The 21,024-nt window shown below is 54.4% G+C and overlaps 1 protein-coding gene across 2 annotated transcripts in view; it reads left to right on the top strand.

Moving 5' to 3' along the window:
- Positions 1 to 21,024, top strand: part of ANO1 (anoctamin 1) — a gene marked incomplete at its 5' end in the record, with an annotated part of 136,984 nt that overhangs the window by 90,497 nt on the left and 25,463 nt on the right. For both annotated transcript variants that reach the window (XM_081064436.1, XM_081064435.1), the window contains 6 exons: positions 820 to 861; positions 6,264 to 6,328; positions 7,179 to 7,313; positions 11,314 to 11,474; positions 17,586 to 17,668; positions 20,218 to 20,289. In XM_081064436.1, the coding sequence (XP_080920562.1) occupies positions 820 to 861; positions 6,264 to 6,328; positions 7,179 to 7,313; positions 11,314 to 11,474; positions 17,586 to 17,668; positions 20,218 to 20,289 (558 nt within the window). The remainder of the gene's footprint in view (positions 1 to 819; positions 862 to 6,263; positions 6,329 to 7,178; positions 7,314 to 11,313; positions 11,475 to 17,585; positions 17,669 to 20,217; positions 20,290 to 21,024) is intronic.

Genomic DNA, 21,024 nt, shown 5'->3' with positions numbered 1-21,024 from the left:
CCCGCCTGGAGGGGCTGGCAGGGCTGGCGGGAGTCAGGGAAGGACCTGCAACAGGCAGCAGGCAGACCTCCAGGAGGTCTCAGGCTTATCTGCCTGGCGATCCTCTGGGCCAGTGGTCATACCAGCCATGCCGGGACTGGCTCACAGAGCCTCTGTTGTGGCTCTTGCTTAGTCACTGGTGTCAACTGCTGGTACCCGGGGCTCACTTTTGACTTTTAGACCCTCCTTCTCTTCCAGTGGACTTGGAGACTAGATCTGAGTCCCAAGTCTGACGAAATTCAGCCATCTGTCCTCAGGAAAGTCAGTTTGCTCCTCTGAGACTCAATGTTTCCATCTCTAAAATGGGAGTGTTGGACTCCTGATGTCTATGTACAGTGATCATATTATTTATTGTCCTTCCTGGGACACTGAATGTGAAAGAGGGCACCACCTGGGCAGGGCACTGGGAACAAGACACAGCGTGGGATGTATGTTCACCCTATTGATACGACTCTTCCAGCCCCAGAAGCCCCCTTTCTTTTGTGTTACCAGTTCCAAGGTCCTGACCATGGGTCCTTTCCTGGACTTTGTGTTGGTATTGGGGGCGGTTTGGGCTTTCCCGCTGGTGGCTGGTGACGCCAAGCAGCCATGGGACACGCAGAGCACTTTGTATCGGGGAAGGAGGCCTGGTCTGTCTTCCACTCTGTGTGAAGTTTTGTCCTAGGATTATCTTCACTGTATCAGTGAAGGTGTGTGAAGTTCGTCTGGAAAAATAAGGAGTCTGAGCTACTCGAAAGCTCCCTTGGATGATGAGAATGTCCCTTTTCTCTTTTTGAACAGGGAGACTATGAAGGTGAGAGCGTGGAGTTCAATGACAGAAAGGTAAGTTGACGACACGGTGCTCTGTCAGGGCCTGGAGGGACCCCGGGGCCGCGGGAGGGTCAGGGCGCTCCCGCCAGGGTGTGTAGCGGCCATCCGTGGGAACAATGCTTCTCCTCCCACATCTGAGGGAGAACATTGGGGAATTCCGTTTCGTTGGTTCGCTGTGTTCTTTCTGATTCTCAGAAGTGTCCGTGGCCGTTTCTGGTGAACGTGTGAAAGGCTGTCCTCCTCAGAGTCTGCCCCGACCTCTTTGTTCTCCCTCCACTGGACCTGACCAGGCTCAAACCTGTGTCGTAACCGGGGTAATCAACCTCTGGCCACCTTTGCTGGCACTTGGCCTAATCCTGCCCTGCTCCTGGGCAAATAAGTTTGGGAACCACTGTGGCCAGCCACACAGAGAGCCACGGCCCCCAGCAGCACCCTGGGGACACTTGTGGGATGGTGTTCAACCCAGTGTTTCTCAAACTTACTTGACCTGGAGCCCTTTCTAATGGAAAAGTTATTGAGTTAGTATTTCGAGGGACGCACTTTGGGAAACACTGAGTGACCCCTTTCCTCTTCAGCGTGGCTTTTCCTAGAATCTCTTTTCCTCCACCCCACGCCCACATGAGCGTCTCCCCAACCACAGCCATTTCTCATCCTCCCCTCCACGCTCAAGAAGGTTCTTTCCTGCCACCCTACACACGTCCCCACGCTGGGGTACTAGCCTTGCTCCCCTCTTCCACATCAGTCCCTGTCGGTTCCCCAAATGAGCACAAACCTCTCTCACCTCGGGGAGCAGCCCCCCTGTACCGTGTAGCCGTCTCAGCCCCCCTTGTCCTGCCTCTTGCCCCCAAGAGGGCATCCTTCTGAGGTGGTGGGTGGAGACGCTTCCCTGAGAGCTTCACAATAGTAGCCTTGTCCCAAATCGCAGGGGCTGGGAACCTCTGTGTCTGGAATGTTCTCCATTCGTGCCTCCGTCCAGCCCCCCATACGTGTTTTTAAACTTTTGGTACTTGACACAACTTGCCCGCTCAGGAATCCAGCTGAAGATGCTATCTGAGTTAGCACAAAAATTACATATTTGGTTATTTTTAGTGGAACATCTGGCATTCGTCTGAGACCCCATGACTTACAGCACTCCCCCATCCTTGCACGGCCTGCCCGGACAACTCTGGTCAGCGTGTCGCCCTCGGCACCCCTCTGCCAGTCGCTGAAGCTCTCCCGCATGGGTACCAGCGACCCCCGCTGGCCTAATTCAGTGCTCCAGGCCATAGAGGCCCCTCCACCCTGATCCTCTACCCGCCTCCCCTTGCTCCAGCCACACTGGCCGGCCGCCTTGCTAATCTGAAGACGACTCAGCCCGTGGTCACATCAGTGCCAAGACGATCTCGTTCAGTTACTTTTTCAGGCACTATTGACTGGGCACTACTGTGTGCCAGGCCCAGCAAACACAGCTCCAGGTTTATCCAGACCCATCTGTTCTCTCTGGCTGGCATGCTGCCCACCCTCTGCCCACCCCCTTATCATGTCCCAGCAATGGACACAAGGCCTGGCCATGGGGGTAGTCAGGGAGTCAGGGAGTCTTGGACAGGTGGATGGGTGGGTATACAGATGGATGGATGGATGGATGGATGGATGGATGGATGGATGGATGGATGGATGGATGGATGGAGAGACTGGCAGATGGGTGGGTAGGTGGGTGGATGAATGATGGACGGACGGACGGATGGATGGATGATAGATGAATGAACAGGTGGGTGGGCGGGTGGGTGGGTGGATATGTGGATGGATGGATGGATGGATGGATGGACAGACAGATGAGTGGGTGGATGGATTACAGGAAAAAATCAAGGGAGGGAGCGTGCCTCAGATAAGTTTGGGTCCTAACTCGGAACCTTGGAGAACTGACTCTGCCACGGTGACCGCACCTTAAACGACCTGGTTCTAAGTATTTGTCTTTCCAATGACAGCATCTGTGGCATTCTGTCAGTGCAGGCGCCCCGGTGCCTCGCCCCAGGTACCTCACAGGACAGACAGGGGGACACAGCCGAGCGAAGGCCATTGGCTGGTACTGAGCTGGAGGGGCAGGGGCACAAGTAGGAATGTTCAAGCAAGAGGCAGGCACGGCTATAACTGGGGGGCGGGGGCGGCTCCCCTCCTCTAGGTATGGACTGAGGTTGTTCCATCCTTTGCTGCACTGGGAGTCACAGGGCCTGGCTCGCTCTTTCATTCATTCATTCATTCATTCATTCATTCATTCATTCATTCATTCATGCAGCAGTTACTCACTGGAAACCTGTTATCTGCCCCAGGCCTCGTTCAAGGTGGTGGGGATGACACAGAGCAGGCAAAGCTGTCCTCCTGGGACCTCCATTACGGGGGGAGACGGCAAGGGGCAAGTCTCAGACATAAAGGAGACTGCAGTGCCGTGATGGGCCTGCCTGCTGTGGAGGCCTGGAGCTGGAGGGGCAGGGGCACAAGTAGGAATGTTCAAGCAGGTCTGGGCAGGAGGAATGCTAGCGGGTTGAGCTGAGATCTCTCCGAGGTCTGTGTGCTGGAAGGTTCTGGGTCACTGTGACTGGAGCCAGCAGCCCTTACAGGCACACCCAGGGCCCCAGCACCCCCACCCTACTCACAAGGCTGAGGTGCAGCCTGAGGGTTCTGCCACTGGTAATAGGAAAATCTAAAGTCAGATTTCTTTATGCTGATGGCTGCAGTGATAGATGTTCGCTTCTTGACAGGTAGAAAATCCCAGAGGTAAAATGGCTTATGGAGCAGGCTGGGTGTGCCCCCAACTGTCACAATTGTCAGTGGATGGTAGCCAGCCTGCTGTGGGCAGGCCTGTGAGCAGAGTGACCAGTGTGACGTGGTCATGCCTTCCAGAAGCTCTTTCATGGCTTCTCCCGTCGTGCCTTCACTCTCTCCCTGTCTCCTCCCTCCGTCCCTCCGTCCCTCCCCCCCACCTGTGATGCATCTCCCAGTTTCCGTCCGTCTGTGGTATAAATCAGTGACTTCATTTCAGCTAAGGGGAGGAAGCTGCCCAGGAGTGTGGGCCACTTTGCTTTTCCCGAAATGCTGTGCAATTTCATCAAAGTTTGCTGGTTTAGACCTCCCTATTTACAGAGTAAAAGTGTAGGCTTTTCGTCATTTGCTGCATTGCCAGGAGAGTGAGGCATAAGGAACCACCAGCAATCTGCCTTTAGAAAGCGCTCTGACGGGCACGAGCCCATCTGGGCTCACTCTGTGACTGGCAGGAAGAACTGCACCCTTCAGTACGAAGGAGACGATGGGGCTCAGAGCGGAGGGCCTGCCCCGGTGACCCACTCAGGACTCCCAGTAGGGTCTGCCCACGACCACCACCAGGGACTCAGAGAGGGAGAGTCTGCCCACGCCACACTTGTCCCAGCCCAGGAGCACAGCTCTCATTCCTGGACGCTTTTCCCTCTGAGACAACGGGGGAGGCCCCGGGCAGCCCAGTTCCTTACCGCAAGCGGCAGAGGCTCACCTGCTAGCAGCAAGCCTTGCCGTCCGTCTGTCAGAACTTGGATTCCTGCTGAATACATCCTGTGTGTACCACTTAGAGAAGGACTTAAAACCTAAAGACAACTACTCTTATACAGATCAGAGCAGGCAAAACCCAGGATTCTGACAGCAAGGGTCACTTTTAATGTATTAAGAATGTGTTTTGCTTTGCTAAGCTACTTCCCTCCTGCTTTTCAGACACAGCGCTTGTAGTCTCCTGAGCGTTTTTTCTCAGAAGTGCAGAGGAGCCTGAGGAAATGGATCCATTCACTAGAGGGCCATTGCTAGGGACCCCTGACTCCCTGGTCTGTGGAACCCACCCAGCGAGCCTCTTACACATTTTTAATTTTCAAAGACTTCCTTGGAGATATCTTTGTGCACAGAAATGCACAAAGTCAGTGGGGGAGAATGCATTAGCTCAGGCTGGTAACACAGCGACAGACGTTTATTTCTCACACTTCTGGAGTCTGGAAGTCCAAGATCAAGGTGCTGGCAGGGTTGACTTCTGGTGAAGGCTCTCTTTCTGGCTTGCAGACGCCCACCTTCTCGCTATGTCCTCACGTGGCCTTTCCTCCGTGTGTATACATGAAGAAAGCAAGCTCAGATGTCTCCTTATAAGGACACCAGCCCTCTCAGATCAAAACCCCACTCTTAGGACTTCATTTAACTTCAGTTACTTCCATAAAGACCCCATCTCCAAATGCAGTCACAGTGGGGGTTCGGGCTTCCATATGAATTTTGGGGACACAAACACTCCATTCATAGCATAGCATGTTTGGGGTGATAAGATGGTCCATGTTTTCATGGGGCCACAGCTGAATTTGAATATAGGAGACCCCCCCAAAAAAAATCTGTTTAAGTTCAGTATTAAGAAACGGAAAAAGGACCCAAGGCAAGCTGCAGTGTACAGAAGAGGACTGGCGAGTCCTCAGGGCGTGCCCCTGCCTGCCTCCTGCCCATTTCTTGTCTGTTCCAGCAGAGACAGGTGGCCGAGGCACAGAAGGTCCCAGGAGGGTCCCAAGTCCCCTCCACCCAGCTGTCTGACCTGAGGCTTTGAGTTGTGGTCGGTAAAGCACTAATTACCCACATGCGTGGGATTTCTTTCTTAGAACCAGCAGTCCTACACGGAGTCTTTCCTAGGACACCCTCTACGTGTTCATACAAGGCTTCCGATCTGTCACACTCATTACTGTCCCTGCCCAAAGCCTGGGGGATAATGGGGTGTGTGTAGATTTCATTTATTTCACTAAGCATGTTAATCAGACAGCCCATCTCAGGAGATAAATGTCGAGCTCTTTGCATCCTATGAGATTTAAAAATCTTGCCACTCGTATTTCTCTGTTCCAGAAACTGGTGGATTTTGTCCTTTATAAAGATGGTTTGGTGTGTGACAGGTATGACCAGGAAACCTAAACGGAAAAGCCTTACAGCATCCGACCATTTTAGATGAAATCTGAATCAAATTAGGAAGAGTGAGGATTTCATAATGATGCCCGAAGCTTCTTTCCCACCCCACCTTCACCTAAAAATGTAGGCTCATTCTTGCTCGGGGAGTGCCCGCACCCCACTGCCGGCCTCCAGTCCCAGCTGAGGCTCACCGCGGTGGGTTGTTTGGGATCCTTACCAGAGCTGAAAGGTGTGATCCATTTTTTCATATCCATCTCCCCTGCCAGAATGGGAATTCAGGGCTCAGAGCTGTGTTTACCAAACTCACCTTTGGAAGCCCAGTGCCCAGCAGGGTACTTGGCACATGGCCAACTCTGAGTGAGTGAATGAATGGATTATGTAGCTATTAACTGAGCACAGGAATTCATCAGCATCCTGGTAGCTCTGTGTCCTAGGGAGTGAACTGGGACTAGCACAGTCTCACCGGCCCCTCACTATGTTCTCTCTCCCAGCTCCTGTACGAAGAGTGGGCGAGTTACGGGGTCTTTTATAAGTACCAGCCCATCGACCTGGTCAGGTAAGAGGAACACCCAGAGCAGGCCTGGCTCCTCAGGCAGAGGTTGTAGGAGGTGAGTCCCTACTTGGATGTCAGTTGGATAAATGTCCCCATAGGTTTCAACTGCACTGAGTATTCAGTATCTAGGAACCTGTTTGAACTTGAAGAGCTTGTGCAGAGGACCCAAGGTCTCTAGCAGGACCAGTGGCCTGGGCCAGCCTTAGTTTAAGCGGTTTATTCGAACACACTGGAGGATGGGTTCTCCTGTCATATTCACCGCCTCCTCCTACATTCAGAGCCCAGCAGTTGGGCAGCTGGTGGGGGGTTCTTGCATTGCTGTGTGGAGAGGAACAGAAGAGCTGCCTCAAAATTTGTCCTCTCCCAAGAAGACCTCTGTCCCAAGGACAGAGGTGGGGCAGACTGGACTAAGCCTGTGTGTCCTGTGGGAACATGTAGACCAGTGTTCAGCTCATGAAAATTAATTTAAACCCATCAAGGTGCCAAAATGCTTAATGACGAGCTGTTGGTTCTCCTGATGCCTCCAGGCCAGAGTTCATTCCAGTTCTTAGCTGAACAGGACTTGAAATGGAGCTGGCAGCTTCCCCGGGCCATCCATCCCATCCACCAATGTGGGCGTCCCACACGGAAATGTTCCCACCTTCCTGGGGGTACAGAAAAGAGGGGCGGGCAGAGGAAAAGCAGAGCGCACCCCCAAACCTGATGGCCTAACTCAGAGCCCCACCCACTCTCTACTACTTGGTCTAGAGAATTGGTGACCCTGAATTGGACTGGGGAGGGGACGTGACTTGTCTCCTCACTGGTACAGAATGAGAGTCAGCTTGTCTCTGTTTGGCTTTGCCCCGCGGTGCAGGAAGTATTTTGGGGAGAAGATCGGCCTGTACTTCGCCTGGCTGGGCGTGTATACCCAGATGCTGATCCCAGCCTCCGTGGTCGGGATCATTGTTTTCCTCTACGGATGTGCCACTGTTAATGAAAACATCCCCAGGTAGGTGGCCACTCTCCTTAGGAAGGAGCCACGTTCCCGGCGCAGCGCCAGGCTTCCTTGCATTGGGGCTCTCAGCCCGCCTCCCACACACACCCAGCCCCGGACACGGCGTGCCAGGACACACACCATCAGGACGAGAGGCGCCGTGCAAGGGGTTTAATTGGCATCGAAGACCAGACCTCCTTTTTTAGGCGTATATGCCCTAGGAGACGTTTTATTGTTGAAAGGACACAGAAAACAAATATGCTGCTCCTTTTCACTTCTTTTTTCCCCCTCCCCTTTTAGTTGTTAGTCATTGTGTGACAAGATAATGCACTTTTTCCTCTTGAGGTCAGGAAAGGAGACAAATGATGTTCAGAGGCCTCAGGGCAGGATACCCAGCCTGCCAGGTCTCTCCACGAAGCTCCCTTTGTCCTCAGGGCTCTGGAAAGTATGGCAGGAACAGCAGACCCAGGCCTCGGATCACGGAGCTTGTGCTCCTTCTGCTGTTGACCAAGGGTTCAGGCAGGTGTGGGGGCTCTGGGATGAAGGCCAAGACCCCGGAGACAGGCCGGCCTTCTGCAGGGCTGAGCCTTTGCCAGAGTAGCAGCCAGACAGAAGGGAAGCCTTACGAGCTCAGTGGACGCCGTCCTCACATGCGTAGAAGTCTCCCGTCCTTTCTAGCTATTTCCTAGGCCTGCTAACAATGACCCCAAGACAACTTTCTTGTGTGTTAGGCCCACAGGCCACTGTGCTGATGGGCAAATCGGTGTTTAGAAAGCTGACTGCCCGCTGGCCCTGTCTCCCAGGAGCTCACGGTCTCGGGAAAAGTCCCATGACATTAATCAGTTACATTTCTTACGACTCAGCCCAGTATCTCTAAAGCAGAGCTATGGCTTGGAAAATACACCGGATGTTCCAGGCAGTAAAGAGCAAGTGGGCCTTTACCTGGCGTGGAAACTGGCCTGTTAGGACCCTCAGCACAGAAAGGCCATATCCGGTACATTTTTGTGTAAATTACATTTTACTACATGAATAACACTTAAAATATTCCCCCCACCCAGAATCAAACATTAAAGGAATCTGGCTTATGTCCCCTCCAGAGTTATTTTGGGCTTAGGCAGGAGAAAGCGTGTCCCTTTGTTTGCTAATAGTATGGCAGGAGGGCCTGTGCAGGGGTGACTGTGGTGAACATCAAAGTAGTCTAGACCTGGTGGAGATTGAACTCCAAACCCCGGAGGGATGAGGTCAGTGGAGCCCTCATGGTCCCCTGGCAGGCAGCTGGGGACGGCTCCACCCTCCGTCCCCATGCCCCTGCCAGCTGCCTCGGCCGGAAGGCTCTGCTCAGGCAGGCGTGGACGCCCCAACAAGGGCGCTGAGCTCCCGAGGCCAGGCCAGCACCGCAACCTAGCCTCCTGTCACACAGCCAGAGAGGCACCCAGCACTTAGGGGATCCCTGAGGCCTGTCCGAGCTTGGCCTTGGCCCGGTTAGCGCCTTGGAGGAAGTGGGAGGTCTTGTTTCCCTTGGAGGCTGACCCACCCCTGCACCCGCTCCAAAGACCAGGCCTTCCAGTTCCTTGTCTTTACTTTGGCTGAAGGTGATGAAGGGAGAGGCACAGGGTTTAAAATTGGCAGAAAAAGGCTTTTTGTCTGGCTGGTGTTGGTGCTGGCAGGGAAGAGGGCTGGGGCAGCCATGGGGCTCACAGCAGTCTGAGATGTGGGGCCCTGGCCCTCCCTGGCTCTGCCCACTTCAGGGCTCCAGGCCCCTCACCTTTGGGCCAGGCAGTCACTGTGACCTCAGGAGGCACACTAACGATGGCGGGGAGTGTGGGGGGCCTTCTATGGGCTGGTCCCCTGAGAGGGGCTCGGGTCATGTACTGCCCCACACACTGGCCTCTTCTGCCTCCCAGGAGAGGCCCCCAGAACACAGGAAGCTCAGAGAAGGGCAAGAGATGGACGCCTCAAGATGGCGTCCACCTTTTAAAATCACTGTAGCTGCCTGGTGCCTGGTTATTCCCATGATAATAATAATGAGAACAGAAATGTGGCCCACGAGTGCCAGCCCTGGTCCAGGGCTTCACATGCATTCTCTGTTTAATCCTCTTGACAGCCCAGTAACAAGGGCGCTCTTCATTCTCAGCACCCCCAGTCTACAGATGGGGAAACTGAGGCCCAAAGAGTTCGAGAAACCTGCCCGAGGCCACACTGATCCCAAGTGCTAGAGCTGAGATTCACATCCCAGCTCCGGCTGCACGCTGCCGGGCCGCCTGCGTGCACCCGCCTGTCACACACGCGCCCTCCGCTCACGCCCATCGGTGCTCACTTCCCCGAGTGCTTCAAGCCCATGACGCTGGCCACCACTGGTCATTCCATCTCCTGTGTCCAACACAGTGCCTGGCACATATGGCATGTGCAGTTTTTTAATAAAAATTTGGTGAGTACCAGAGAATTGAGCCAGAATGCCCACTGAGCTGGGCAGAGGAAGACCCATCAGAGCCCTTCAGCTGATGTTTAAACACCGACTGCTGTGGGCCAGGCGTGATTCTGTGCATAAATTCAGGTGCATCAGAAATTAAAAGCAAAGAAACCCAAAACGGCACCCTTGCCTTTTCAGTCTGCTGGCAGGTAACCGGCTCACCTCTGAGTGAACACTCCAGCCGTGTCTATTTATAGCTCAAAGGCTTGTCCAAACTAGTGGGGAGGAGATGGGCAGGGCAGGCCAGAGCTGGAAGGGCCTTATTCTGGCCCCTCCCCTCATGTTCCAGAAGGAGAAAGTAAGTCTGAGGTGAAAAGACCTGGGCAGTGACACAGAGGCAGGCATAGCTGGGCAGGCATAGCTGAGCACGCCCCAACCAGGGGTCTCAGCTGGGGGCCCTCCTGTGGTCTCTGGGCAGCCAATGAGCCATGCAGGCCACCACCTTTACCGTTACAGAGACGAGGGCTCAGTCCCCACTCTGCTATGTGGCCCTGAGCAAGTCCCTTCCCCTTTTGGGCTCCTTTCCTCATCTGTGAAGGCAGGCTTGAGGTAGTCCCCAACGCTGCTGTGGGCCAGGTGGACTCTGTGCAGGCTCCTGCTCGTACAGCTGATGGCCTTTAAATATTGGTGTTTTTCAGAGAGCTCGCATGCTGGGGGGCAGGGTGGAGGAGGAAGGCCGCTGGGGGTTATGCAGCTCCCCTCTCCCGGCCAACGGTAGCAGCTGAGTGCTTGCCCCAGACTTTGTGTCTGCTCAGCAGAGCAAAAGCCTACACTGAGCAAAACCTACCATCCTGGCCAGACTCCCCTCATTTCCTGAGTGCGCCCCGTGGGGTGGGTCTCACCCCATGGCAGCTGGGGGATGTGTGCCTCTTCACAGCGTCCCCACGAGGACTCATGGAGACCTGCACGGCGCCTGGCACGTGGCCAGGTCTCAGGAAGGGTGCGGTGTTCTTGTGGTTTCACCCTATTCCTCTTTCAGTTTCCAGGGACTTAACATGTAAAGAGCTGGATAGCGTCCAGTATTAACACAAGCCTTGACAGCACCCAGTTATTAGAGGGAAGCTGGCTGGGGAACCTCGGCTTCTCCTGAAGGTAGTAGCTCTAGCACAGGCTGTGGGTGCTGCCAATCAAGGGTACTCCCAGAGGTGACCACGCAGCAAGTCTGGGTGGGTCCACAGAACCCAGAAGTTGTGAGCTCCAGCAGTCGCGGCCCCATACAGAATGAAAATGCGGGACTTTTATTACAAAGTCATAAAGAATTTTAAGGTGGGAACAGCCAAGCATGAAACCCAGTGCAGGGCCCTCTTGAGTGCGGGGCCCTGTGTGACAGCACCTGTCACATATCTCTGAAGCAGGACCTCGATGGAGAGGAGGGACGTGGCACTGGCAGCTGGTTGGTGTGCCTTCCCGGTGTCCACTATGGCAGGACCCAGGGGCCCCCACCAATCCCCAGCTCAGGCCCAGCACTTCCCCCACCCCACTGTGGCTCCCAGGAGAGGCCCTGCACATTCTGGCCCGGCACTCTCGTAAGCCCCTCTTTTCCAGCATGGAGATGTGTGACCAGAGACACAACATTACCATGTGTCCGCTGTGTGACAAGACCTGCAGCTACTGGAAGATGAGCTCGGCGTGTGCCACGGCCAGGGCCAGCCACCTCTTCGACAACCCCGCCACTGTCTTTTTCTCTGTCTTCATGGCCCTCTGGGGTAAGCAGAGTGCCTTGGAGGCTGCAGAAGCGATTTGGGGCGGGTCCCTAATTTCCTTCTTCTTAGGAGTATCCACAGACCACGTGTGCCGGGAATGAACACAGAGGGAGGGAGGTGGAAATAAGCCCCCACTTTGTCTGTGGGTTCCCAGGCTCTGTGCTATGTCACAGTTGCAGACAAGTTATTCTGACCCAGCCAGGAGCCCCTGTGAAAAGCCTAGGAGGGTGATTTGCTCTTAGAAGAGGTCCTCTTTCATGGGACCAGGATCTGTTGGCTCAGGAAGGTAGCTTTTCTCCAGGAGGGAGGGCCTGACCTGGGCCAGCCCGGGGGCACATCTCTCATTAGATCCTTGCAGCATACCTGTAGGCTCCAACATGCCCATTTTATAGGTAAGGAAGCCGAGGCCCTGAGAGTTAATGTGGGGTGCCCAGGGTCACTTGAGTTCCTGAGTGGGCAAGGCAAGGATTGAACTGTCAGGGCCAGGAACTGAGCCTCCATCAGCCTGAGCCTGTGCTCCCTCCACTGACCACCCCGCCTCTCTGGACCCTGCATGCATGGGAACCATCCCACCAACACCCCTCCACCACCCTCAGCAACTCATCCCCAGCCTGTCTGGCCTTTTTCAAGACCTCAGCACTGGTCAGCTCCCTCCCTCCCTCCCCCGGCCCTCATCCGGGCCCAGAAAGCTCCAGCTGAGGCCTCCTGCTTCCCCTGCCTGAACTGGGAAGGCTCACCTGGCCTGCACAGCCCCATGGTGGAGCTCAGCTGCACAGACTGCTCCAGTCGGATAACTCAGCTGGGCTGGCTGTGTGCCAGGGTGGGGCCAGGTCCTGGGCCAGACTCAAGTTCAGTTCCCAGCTCTGTCACCTACCGGCTGTGGGACCTCAAGCAAGTGGCTTCTAGTCTCTGGGCCCCAGGTTTCCCATCTGTAAAATTGAGCTGGCAATAGCACCACCTCGGGGCGGGGGGAACCTGGAATGAGGCACTGCTTGTGACGTTCTCTCTGTGCCTGGTGCTGCTTGTCACGTCGTGCTAGTTGATATGTTGTACTAGCTGCTACATCAATTCAGTGAGCACTTGCTTTTTGAAAATCTGAAAACAGCCTGGACCCCAGGAAACTGGAGCTCAGATCTAACCTCTCACCTGTGCTTGGGGCCTCTGAGAATTACGTCACTTCATCTCCTCTAGAAAAGAACACTAGCTTCAGTGAGCTGGGCTCCCCACTCTGTGCCAGGCACTGTTCTAAGCGTCTTGACGTGTGGTGGCTCATTCATTCCTCCAGTGGTTCTAGGAGGTGAATATCTTCATGACCCCATTTGGCAGACGAACACAGAGGCAAGTTTCCCAAGCTGATACCACTAAGAGGCAGGGGCAAGACAGGAACTCAGCATCTGGTTCCCCACCCCAAATACTCTACCCCTGGGCCCCACTCCCTAATGGGCTCTGGCTGAAACCCACGCTGAACACCTGCCTGGCTTATCCTGATGGGATTACCTCACATTTATTCTCACCTCGAATAGCTTCCTCATCTGTCTCCAGATACTCCTCACTTCCCCTCCAGAACCTGCACTGAGGGCTGACTGTGCCCCACCCTGGGGTAAGAGCTCTGCACAGCTTATCTCAGTGACCCCGCAACAGCCCACAACAGAGGGAGGCTCTGTCAGTATTCTCTGATGAGGACACTGAAGCACAGAGAGGTTAAGTGACTTGAGGTTAACAAGCACAGAGAGGTTAAGTGATCACACAGCTAACAGATTCATAACAGACATGACAGATCCGTGCCCTGGCCACACCTCTCCATCCAGATATTCTCCAAGCTCTGCCCTCCTGAGGGAGCAGAGATTTACCCAAAGCTGGAAGTGAGAGACACACAGGCAGTAATACTGTTCAGCTAGCCAGGACCTCAGAGATTTGATTAAATTTATTCAATCCAGTGTATTCCGGTCCATGAAGCCAACTTGTTCATTTCACACTTCTTTATTAAGCACTTACTACGTGCAAGCCACTTCACACCTTCAAAGGTGTTGGCCAGCCCTTACCAGCCGCCCCGTCCTTGGGACTGAAACATGGTTATGTCCCCCGAGACAGAGACAGAGGGAAAGAGGCAAGTCTGTATTCCGCTATTTTTGCCCCACGCCTCCTCCAGCTCCAGTTCCACTGCGAGAGACGACAAATGTACCTGTCAAACAGAGTCAAGTGCAGATTCGGTCTATGCACTCCCACTTGGAGAAAAATAACACAAAAGCCAAACCACTCCTATGAAGCACTTACTTAAGAAAAGGGAGCTTTGATTATAAATCAAAGAAGCAACAGGACAGAGCCTGCTGGGCCTGAGAGGGGTATGTGGACTCCGCCCCCTTCAAAGGGAGCGGGAGGGAGACAGCCCCTCTGTCCCCGCCATTTCACACTTGCTGTCAAGGGTAGTCAGCAGAGATCTCCCCGTTGTGGGGTTTTTAGTCCATTACTCAATTAGTTTTTCATTACCCACTAAGGGATCATCCTCCCGCTGGTGTTTCTTCTCCCACTGGGTCCTTTCTTCTCTCCTCCAACTGTTACCGTTTCTGCTCCCACAATGACAGAGAGCCAGGCTCTGTCAGCCCCGGAGGAATTGCTTCCTGCTGCTGTTTTAATGTTGCTTCTACTCTGCCTTGGAGTCCGGCTTCCCCAGGGACTGCCACTCTGCTCCCCAGTTCACTGCTCCTTGGGATTTACAGCATTTCAAAGCCTCAAATCAGGTGTCACATGAAGCAACTTAGAGCCCCATTTAGCTGTTCTCCAGGATCAATTTTCTGAAATTATGGCATAATAATGGGGTTTAACTGCTTGTCAGTTTCATACAGAACAAAGGTTATCTGATTTGAGCCCGGCCTGCAAGAAGCTGGAGAAAGATGGTCCCAGCTTTAATGAAATGGCAGAGGTGCAATTGAAACCCCTTCCCCTGGGGCTGAATGGAGTTGACAGGTCACCGGCTGAGTCACCCTGAGCCAGGTGGGGATGTAGGGAAAGTTCCACTGTGATTCTCTGCTGGAATTAAACAGTGGCGGGTTCACAAGCTAACACGTGTTCAGAGCATAAATAAGTAGCGTGCCTGTTGACTCAGTGAGAAAATGAAGGGCTGGACGCCTTTGTGCCTGAACCTGGTGTTCACGGTGTGCTGACAGGCGGGATCCAGCCTGTGCCTCCCAAGGAGATGTGTCTGCTCTCCACTGTGAGAAAATGGGGTGTGTGTTGAGCAAACGTTTGACGGAGCTGGGAGCCAGCGTTCCATGAAGCTGGTCTCTACTCTCGGGGGGCGCATTGTGATGGAGTCTGAGCGGGTGAGCCCTGCCTGCCCCCAGGACCCGCCGGCTCAGGAGGGGGTGGCAGACTTCTGGGAGACAAGACCCCAGGAGCTTGGACCTCACCGGGGACTCGGGGCTGTTCTGCGGGCAGCTGCAGAAGTGCCCCGCATCTGTCAGAGCCTTGCCCCTGTGGCCTCTGCGACTCTCACGTAAGATCTGAGAGTCTGACATCCAGCTGGCAGGCCGAACCAAGGGCACCTAATGAAGTTTGGAAGCATTTTAGGGGAGGGGGTTTCAGAAAGGGGGTTCGGCAGCCAGCCGAGGAGGCATCCAGAATTAGGGAGACTGGAGTGAGGCCTAGGTGTGAGGCGGGTCAAGACAGGGCCTGAGGTGGGCAGGGTGGGGGTAGCGGGGGTGGGGGGGGCAGGCGAAGGGAGAGGCGAGTGCAGGGAGGATCGACCGCCAGCTAATCTGATGGGCAGAGATGGATGGAAGGAAAGACAGACAGACAGTGGGTAAATCGGTGCTTCTAGATGCCTCGTGTGGAGAAGGGCGACCTGCACAGCTGGTTGAAAACGCAGAGCCCATGGTGCCCAGGCATGGAGCCCGGGAATCCCTATGTTAACAAGCTCCCTGGGGGATCCCATGCCCACACTCTGAGAAACGCTGGAGGAAAATGGACAATTGCCGTTTTCTCTGTGCTTCTAGTATACGGCAGGTGAACACACACAGCCCCCGTCCCCCTTGTTCTGCGGTTTGATTTCTTTTATCAAGGTGAAATTCACTCACGTAAACTAACCATTTTAAGTGCAGAGTTCAGCGGCATTTAGTACATTGACCGTGTTGTGCGGTCATTGCCACCATCTAGTTCTAGAACGTCTTCCCCCCAAATGGGAACCCAGACCCAAGGAGCAGGCAGTCCTGTTCTCCCTGCCCACTCCCTGCCCACTCCCTGCCCCTGGCATCCGCCAGTCTGCTTCCTGTCTCTGTGGATTTCCCTGTAAATATTCCAGATGTTTCTTAGAAAGGGCATCATCCAGTAGGTGGCCTTTTGTTCTATGACCAGCCTCTTAAGGACACTGCCAGGCGAGCACGCCCCTCTGTGGCCCTAAGCACTGCTGGGGGCTGAGCTGTGGAGTCCCCCAGTCGGCACTGTTCTCAAGCCCACTGTGCATACCTGGGGACTGAGGCCGGCCGCGGCGGGTGGTCACCTGCCTGCGCTCCCACGTGGACTTGACCCACGATACATCCAGACACCTTCACTCACCTGCCACCTCTGGGCTCCTGCACAAGTATGTGTTTGTCTAACATCGTGTCATTAAGCAAATGTTTGAGGACAGAAGGACAATAGCTTAGACACCTGCTCCTGCTCTGGGCTGGTCTCCCTTCCCCTCTGCGTCCGTGTGCTGTGGTGTCTGCTGAGCTCTGGATTTTAGGGGGATAGGCTTGTCTCTCTGGCCCCTTTGTATGGCTGTTGAGGTCAAGGCCACTTCTCCATCTGTTTGTGCCACTCATGGAGCTGGGCACACAGCTTGTCCTCAGGTGGGTGGGAAGCCATCGCCCCGACCCCGACTGCTCTTCAGTCCTAGGTCCAGGTTTTTGCCAGGTTTATTAACCAGTCATTCGACTCCTCAGTTTACCCATCTGTGCAAGGAGAGCGTTATATTCGCATTGAGGACTTGGGGGTAGGATTTAGGCATTGGGTGTGCAGAGGCACCGCCCAGGGCCTGGTGTCAGCTAGACGTTGTATAACATTCATATGATGCAGTTGGCATGTTGACAAGGAGAACCATTATTGGGAACCTGAAAGGGAAGTGTTCACTGCTGTTCTCGTGGTTGGTGTAAGAGGGAGGGCTGCAGGAGCACAATTGCAAAGGGTGGACACTTGGTTTTCTCTCCGCCTTTGCCCAGCCCAGTAGAAGGTGGTGGATCACACTGCTCATAGTGCCCGGCTCTGAGCTGAGACGGGGGACTGCCCCTGGGCTCTGCGTGAGCCTTCACATCTCCCCTCTCCCCCTGCACGACTCCACCTTTTTGCGCCAAAGCAGACATGGCAAATTCAGTACCACAGAGTCCAGGCAGAAGGGCACAGTGGGGTCTGTGGCCAGGTAGGGAAGGTATGCCAAAAGGGGATGGTCAGTTCTCACTTCCAGTCTTCTGGTGCCAATGCTTCCAATTTTTAAAGCAGAGGTAGGAAAGTCATAATTTTATATCAAATGTCTTTGTTTCTTAAACATAGCCAAGCCAAACAAGCCACTGTCTCCACTCCTCCCCCCCAGGGGCCATGTGGGTTGGTCCTGGTCAACTCACAGATACCTCCGGTCCCAAGAGGAGTTGGTTTCTTTCTGACACTGAGGAGGATTTTCAGAGGCTTCCTGGAGGAGGTGGCCTTTGCACTCTGTTTAGTCTGTTGGGAATACGAAGCAGGATGTAGCAGCTAAGAGTGCTGCTCAGCAGTCAGACCCCCTGTGTGGTTTTGAAGCTTGAGGGAGTGGCCTTGGCCCACAGGGGCTCCTCCTGTGACCTGGGGTCCCCAGGGCGGTTAAGAGCACAGGCTCTGGGACCAGCCTGCCTCGCCTCTCACTGGCTGGCTATGAGTTGATTTCTCTGTGCCTCAGTTTCTTCATCTGTAAAATAGGAACGTGATCCAGTCTCTGCCTCACTGGCGGGTGAGGGGGCCGAACGGGTCAATTCGTGTGACGTTCTTGGTCCAGCGTGTTGTCGCCCTCACTCACCAAATGGGGCAGAAGAGGAGACTGTGTCTCTGTCATCCAGTGATTTGAGGGCTTCTTGGCCCCTGACCTTCTGGTTGTCCCCTCCCTAACTGCAGCTGCCACCTTCATGGAGCACTGGAAGCGGAAACAGATGCGGCTCAATTACCGCTGGGACCTCACAGGCTTCGAGGAGGAGGAGGTGAGTGGCACCCCCATGCCCTCTGTGGTGTCCTTCTGCCCCAGCCCAGTGCCATTACTTCCTAGGGACTCACACGGAAGCCCAGGAGGGTCATGGTGGCCAGGCAAGGCTGCTCCCTGCCTATTCTTTGGTATAAGAGTTGCCGCCGGTTGCCAGGGCGACCGTTTGATGTCCAGTAGAGTGTTTCTGAACTCAGGGCTCACATGGACACACCACCCACCAGCGTGGTCAGGGACACTCGCCACGGCTCACCACACTGACCTCATCATGGCTGGGGGAGGCTGGGCGGGTCTGGGAGGGAACTGAAGTCCCCAAAAGCAGCCATGAGCATTTGCCCCGGGTGCCAGGGCCGCACTCCACAGAGCCAGCCAGAGGGCGTGGCTGAGAAGTGGGAGCAGAGCCTTTCCTAAGAGGGAAAACCAGATGCTGGCTGGGCGTCTTTGTGTTCCCAAGAGAGGGGCGTTCAGGATCGAATGGGCTCTGGGGTGGTGGGGAATCCTCTCCCCGGGGTTCCTCGGGGGAACCCCGAGTGGGCAGCTCCAGCCAGAATTCCCCATGGGAGGAGTGGGGATGAAAAGGAAAACTGGTGCCCACAAGTAGTGCGAAAAGAGCAGAGCTGTAAGGTGTGGCCACGCTGACCGTGACTTAATTCTATAAAACGCTGCGCTCATTTTTTAAAAGAGAAAGCTCTCCTGCATTTGCACTGTAATGTGGAAATGTCTTCATTAGTTTTTTGACATTCCTAGTGTCTGGATTTTGTGACATTCCCCACACAACATGCTCCCTCCTGAGGCTGAGTCTGTTGGTCAGTCTTGAGCCAAGTGGTCTGTCCAGTCAGAGAAGCCGCTGTGCGGGCTCCGTGCTGACAGGCTGTCCGTGGGCCAGGGACCAGGGTCCGCTGGAGGAGGTGTGGCAGCCTCGGGGTGACGGCTCGCCCTCTGCAGCCAGGCTGCCTGGCTTCCACCCTGACCAGACACCGCCTACACTGTGTGACCCGGGTCAGTTGTTTCACCTCTCTGGGCTTCAGTGTCCTCCCTTCTCGTGGGGAATGGGGAATAGCCCTCACTGAGGGGTCTCAGTGGGTCAGATAGAAAACGCTTAGAGCAGGGAGGGCCCTGCAGCAGGGCCCTGCACCTGTCACCTGGCTAGCCGCCTCTGGGCTCCACCCTCTTCCACAGCGGGTCTCATTGTCCCATTTCATACATGGTGGCACCGAGACGGATGCAATTGTCCACCAACGCGCGGCTCTTGAGGGGCAGAGCCGGGCATGGAACCCTCTGTGCCCTGTGGCAGACAGCTGGCTACCTGGGCGTGTTCTTTCCTTGTTATTGTTTCAGTTAGAAAGATTGTAATACAACAAAGAGCAGCCTATGTCATATTGTAGAAGATTTAGAATGTCCTTTTCATGATGTCCCTGGGGTGGGGGAAGCTGGGGGGAGGAGGGCCAGTCCCATCTGTTCACACCCTTGGGGATCTGTGATCTCTTCACCCTGATGCCCGGGGCTTGGTTTTGGGGTGGCGATTGGAGCCACTGGGCAGGGGCCCGATGAGTCCCCTAAGGCGAGTCTGCCTCCCCGCTCCATGGCTGGCCAGGGCCTCTTCTGGGAGTTTATCATGTGCGGTGACCCCCAGGTGTTGGCACTGGGAGCAGGAGAAGCCTGTGGCCACTGGGCCCGTGGGCCCCTTAGCTGGGTCTGAGACAGCTCGGTCCAGCACTCCCTTGGGAATTTCCAAAACCACGAGAACTACAAGAGCAGCCACACCCACGGTTAACCCTAAAGCAGCCGTGGCCGTCAGCGGATCTCGGATTCCCTGAGGTTTCCTGTCCACCCAATCCTTTACCTTCGTCCTGGTTCTAGAGTAAATTACCTTTACAGGATGTGTCCTGTTTCTTTAAAAACAACACAAGTAATGAAATCTTTTTGTTTTGTTTTCACGTTTCTGGTTCCCTGAAGGAGGCCGTCAAGGTTTGGAATTTTTTGTCACTCTTCTATCTTCCCATAGCCTCTCCCTGGGAGAGGGATCTGCTCGGGCACCTGATCCGTCTGTTTCTACCGTGCAGCTCCCTGCAGCCCTTCCACCGTGGCTGGGGGTCTCCGCTTTCTCCCCCACCTCTGAGTCTCTCCTTAACCCCATTCTTCTGTTCCAGTGCCTTCGCTGACCTGCTCTGGGCTCCCCCGAGGCCTGGCGCCTCTGGTCTGCCCGCGCTTGCTGACACTTACTGCCGTCTCTTCCGACCCCCACAGCTCCTGATAGAACGTTCTCGGGGCCAGTTCATGGCTGGGTGTTCACAATGAGAAAGTGGGATGCAGGGCACAGCCAGGTTCTGTGACCTTCCCAATGGGGTGGGGTTCCCAAAAAGGGGGAGAATCCTGGACGGGCTGCGTATGGGAAGTCCTAAATTAGAAATGGTATAAACAGCCAGCTACGAACTGGCCCCAAAGGGTGCCCAGGATGAATGTAGGGGCTGCACTTGCCATGCGTGCTCATGGTGAGGGTCTCAAATTCACAATTCACAAGTCTCTGTGCCCACTTGGTTTCTCTCACAGGACCATCCCAGGGCTGAATATGAAGCCAGAGTTTTGGAGAAGTCACTTAGGAAAGAATCCAAGAACAAAGAGGTACGGTGGCCACTGTTAGTGGCTTTCCCCGCAGTAAAACATTGTATATTCATCAGCAGTGTAGACCGTGGGTCAGCAAATGCTGTATGTTCAACAATGTAGACCAGGGGCTAGCCCCCAGACGAGGGCCAGATAGTAAATATTTAGACTCTGCAGGTCTGTCACAACTACTCAATTCTGCCATTGTAGCTCAAAAGCAGCCATAGGCGACAGGTTGGGGGGCACAAAAGGAGGGATAGGGCTGGCTTATGTTCCAATAAAACTTTATTTATAAAGACAAGCAGGGGCCCAGACTTGGTCATAGGCTGTAATTTGTCCAACCTGCTATACAGATCTACTTTCTTAATCTATCCTGAGGGAGATCTCAAACTTCAGCCAACATTTCAGCATCAAGACCTGGGCAGCTTGGCGACTGCTTCACAGTACACCAGACATTTCGTGTGTCGACCTCTCTGTGTTCTGTGTTGAAGGATGAAAAGCAAGGGTTTGCCTAACCAGGGCCCCTGAGCAAATGGCAGATTCCTTGTTTTACTCACAGACAACAATGAGAGAGAGGAGTGTTCCTTTTGTGATGTTCTTGAGGCCATCATCTTTTTATAATGCATGCCTTTCTTTCTCCCAATCCTCTCATTTGAATTGGCAGTCTTACGTAGGCAGCCTGAGTTCTCACCAACCTCCAGAGGCGCTTGGCTGTTTTTTTAATAGGTTTTATACATGACCTGGAACAAGCACAGA

This window comes from Rhinolophus hipposideros (assembly GCF_964194185.1).
Source record: "Rhinolophus hipposideros genome assembly, chromosome: 10".
In the NCBI taxonomy this organism is placed as follows: domain Eukaryota; kingdom Metazoa; phylum Chordata; class Mammalia; order Chiroptera; family Rhinolophidae; genus Rhinolophus; species Rhinolophus hipposideros.
This window is presented reverse-complemented; position numbering and strand designations above follow the sequence as displayed.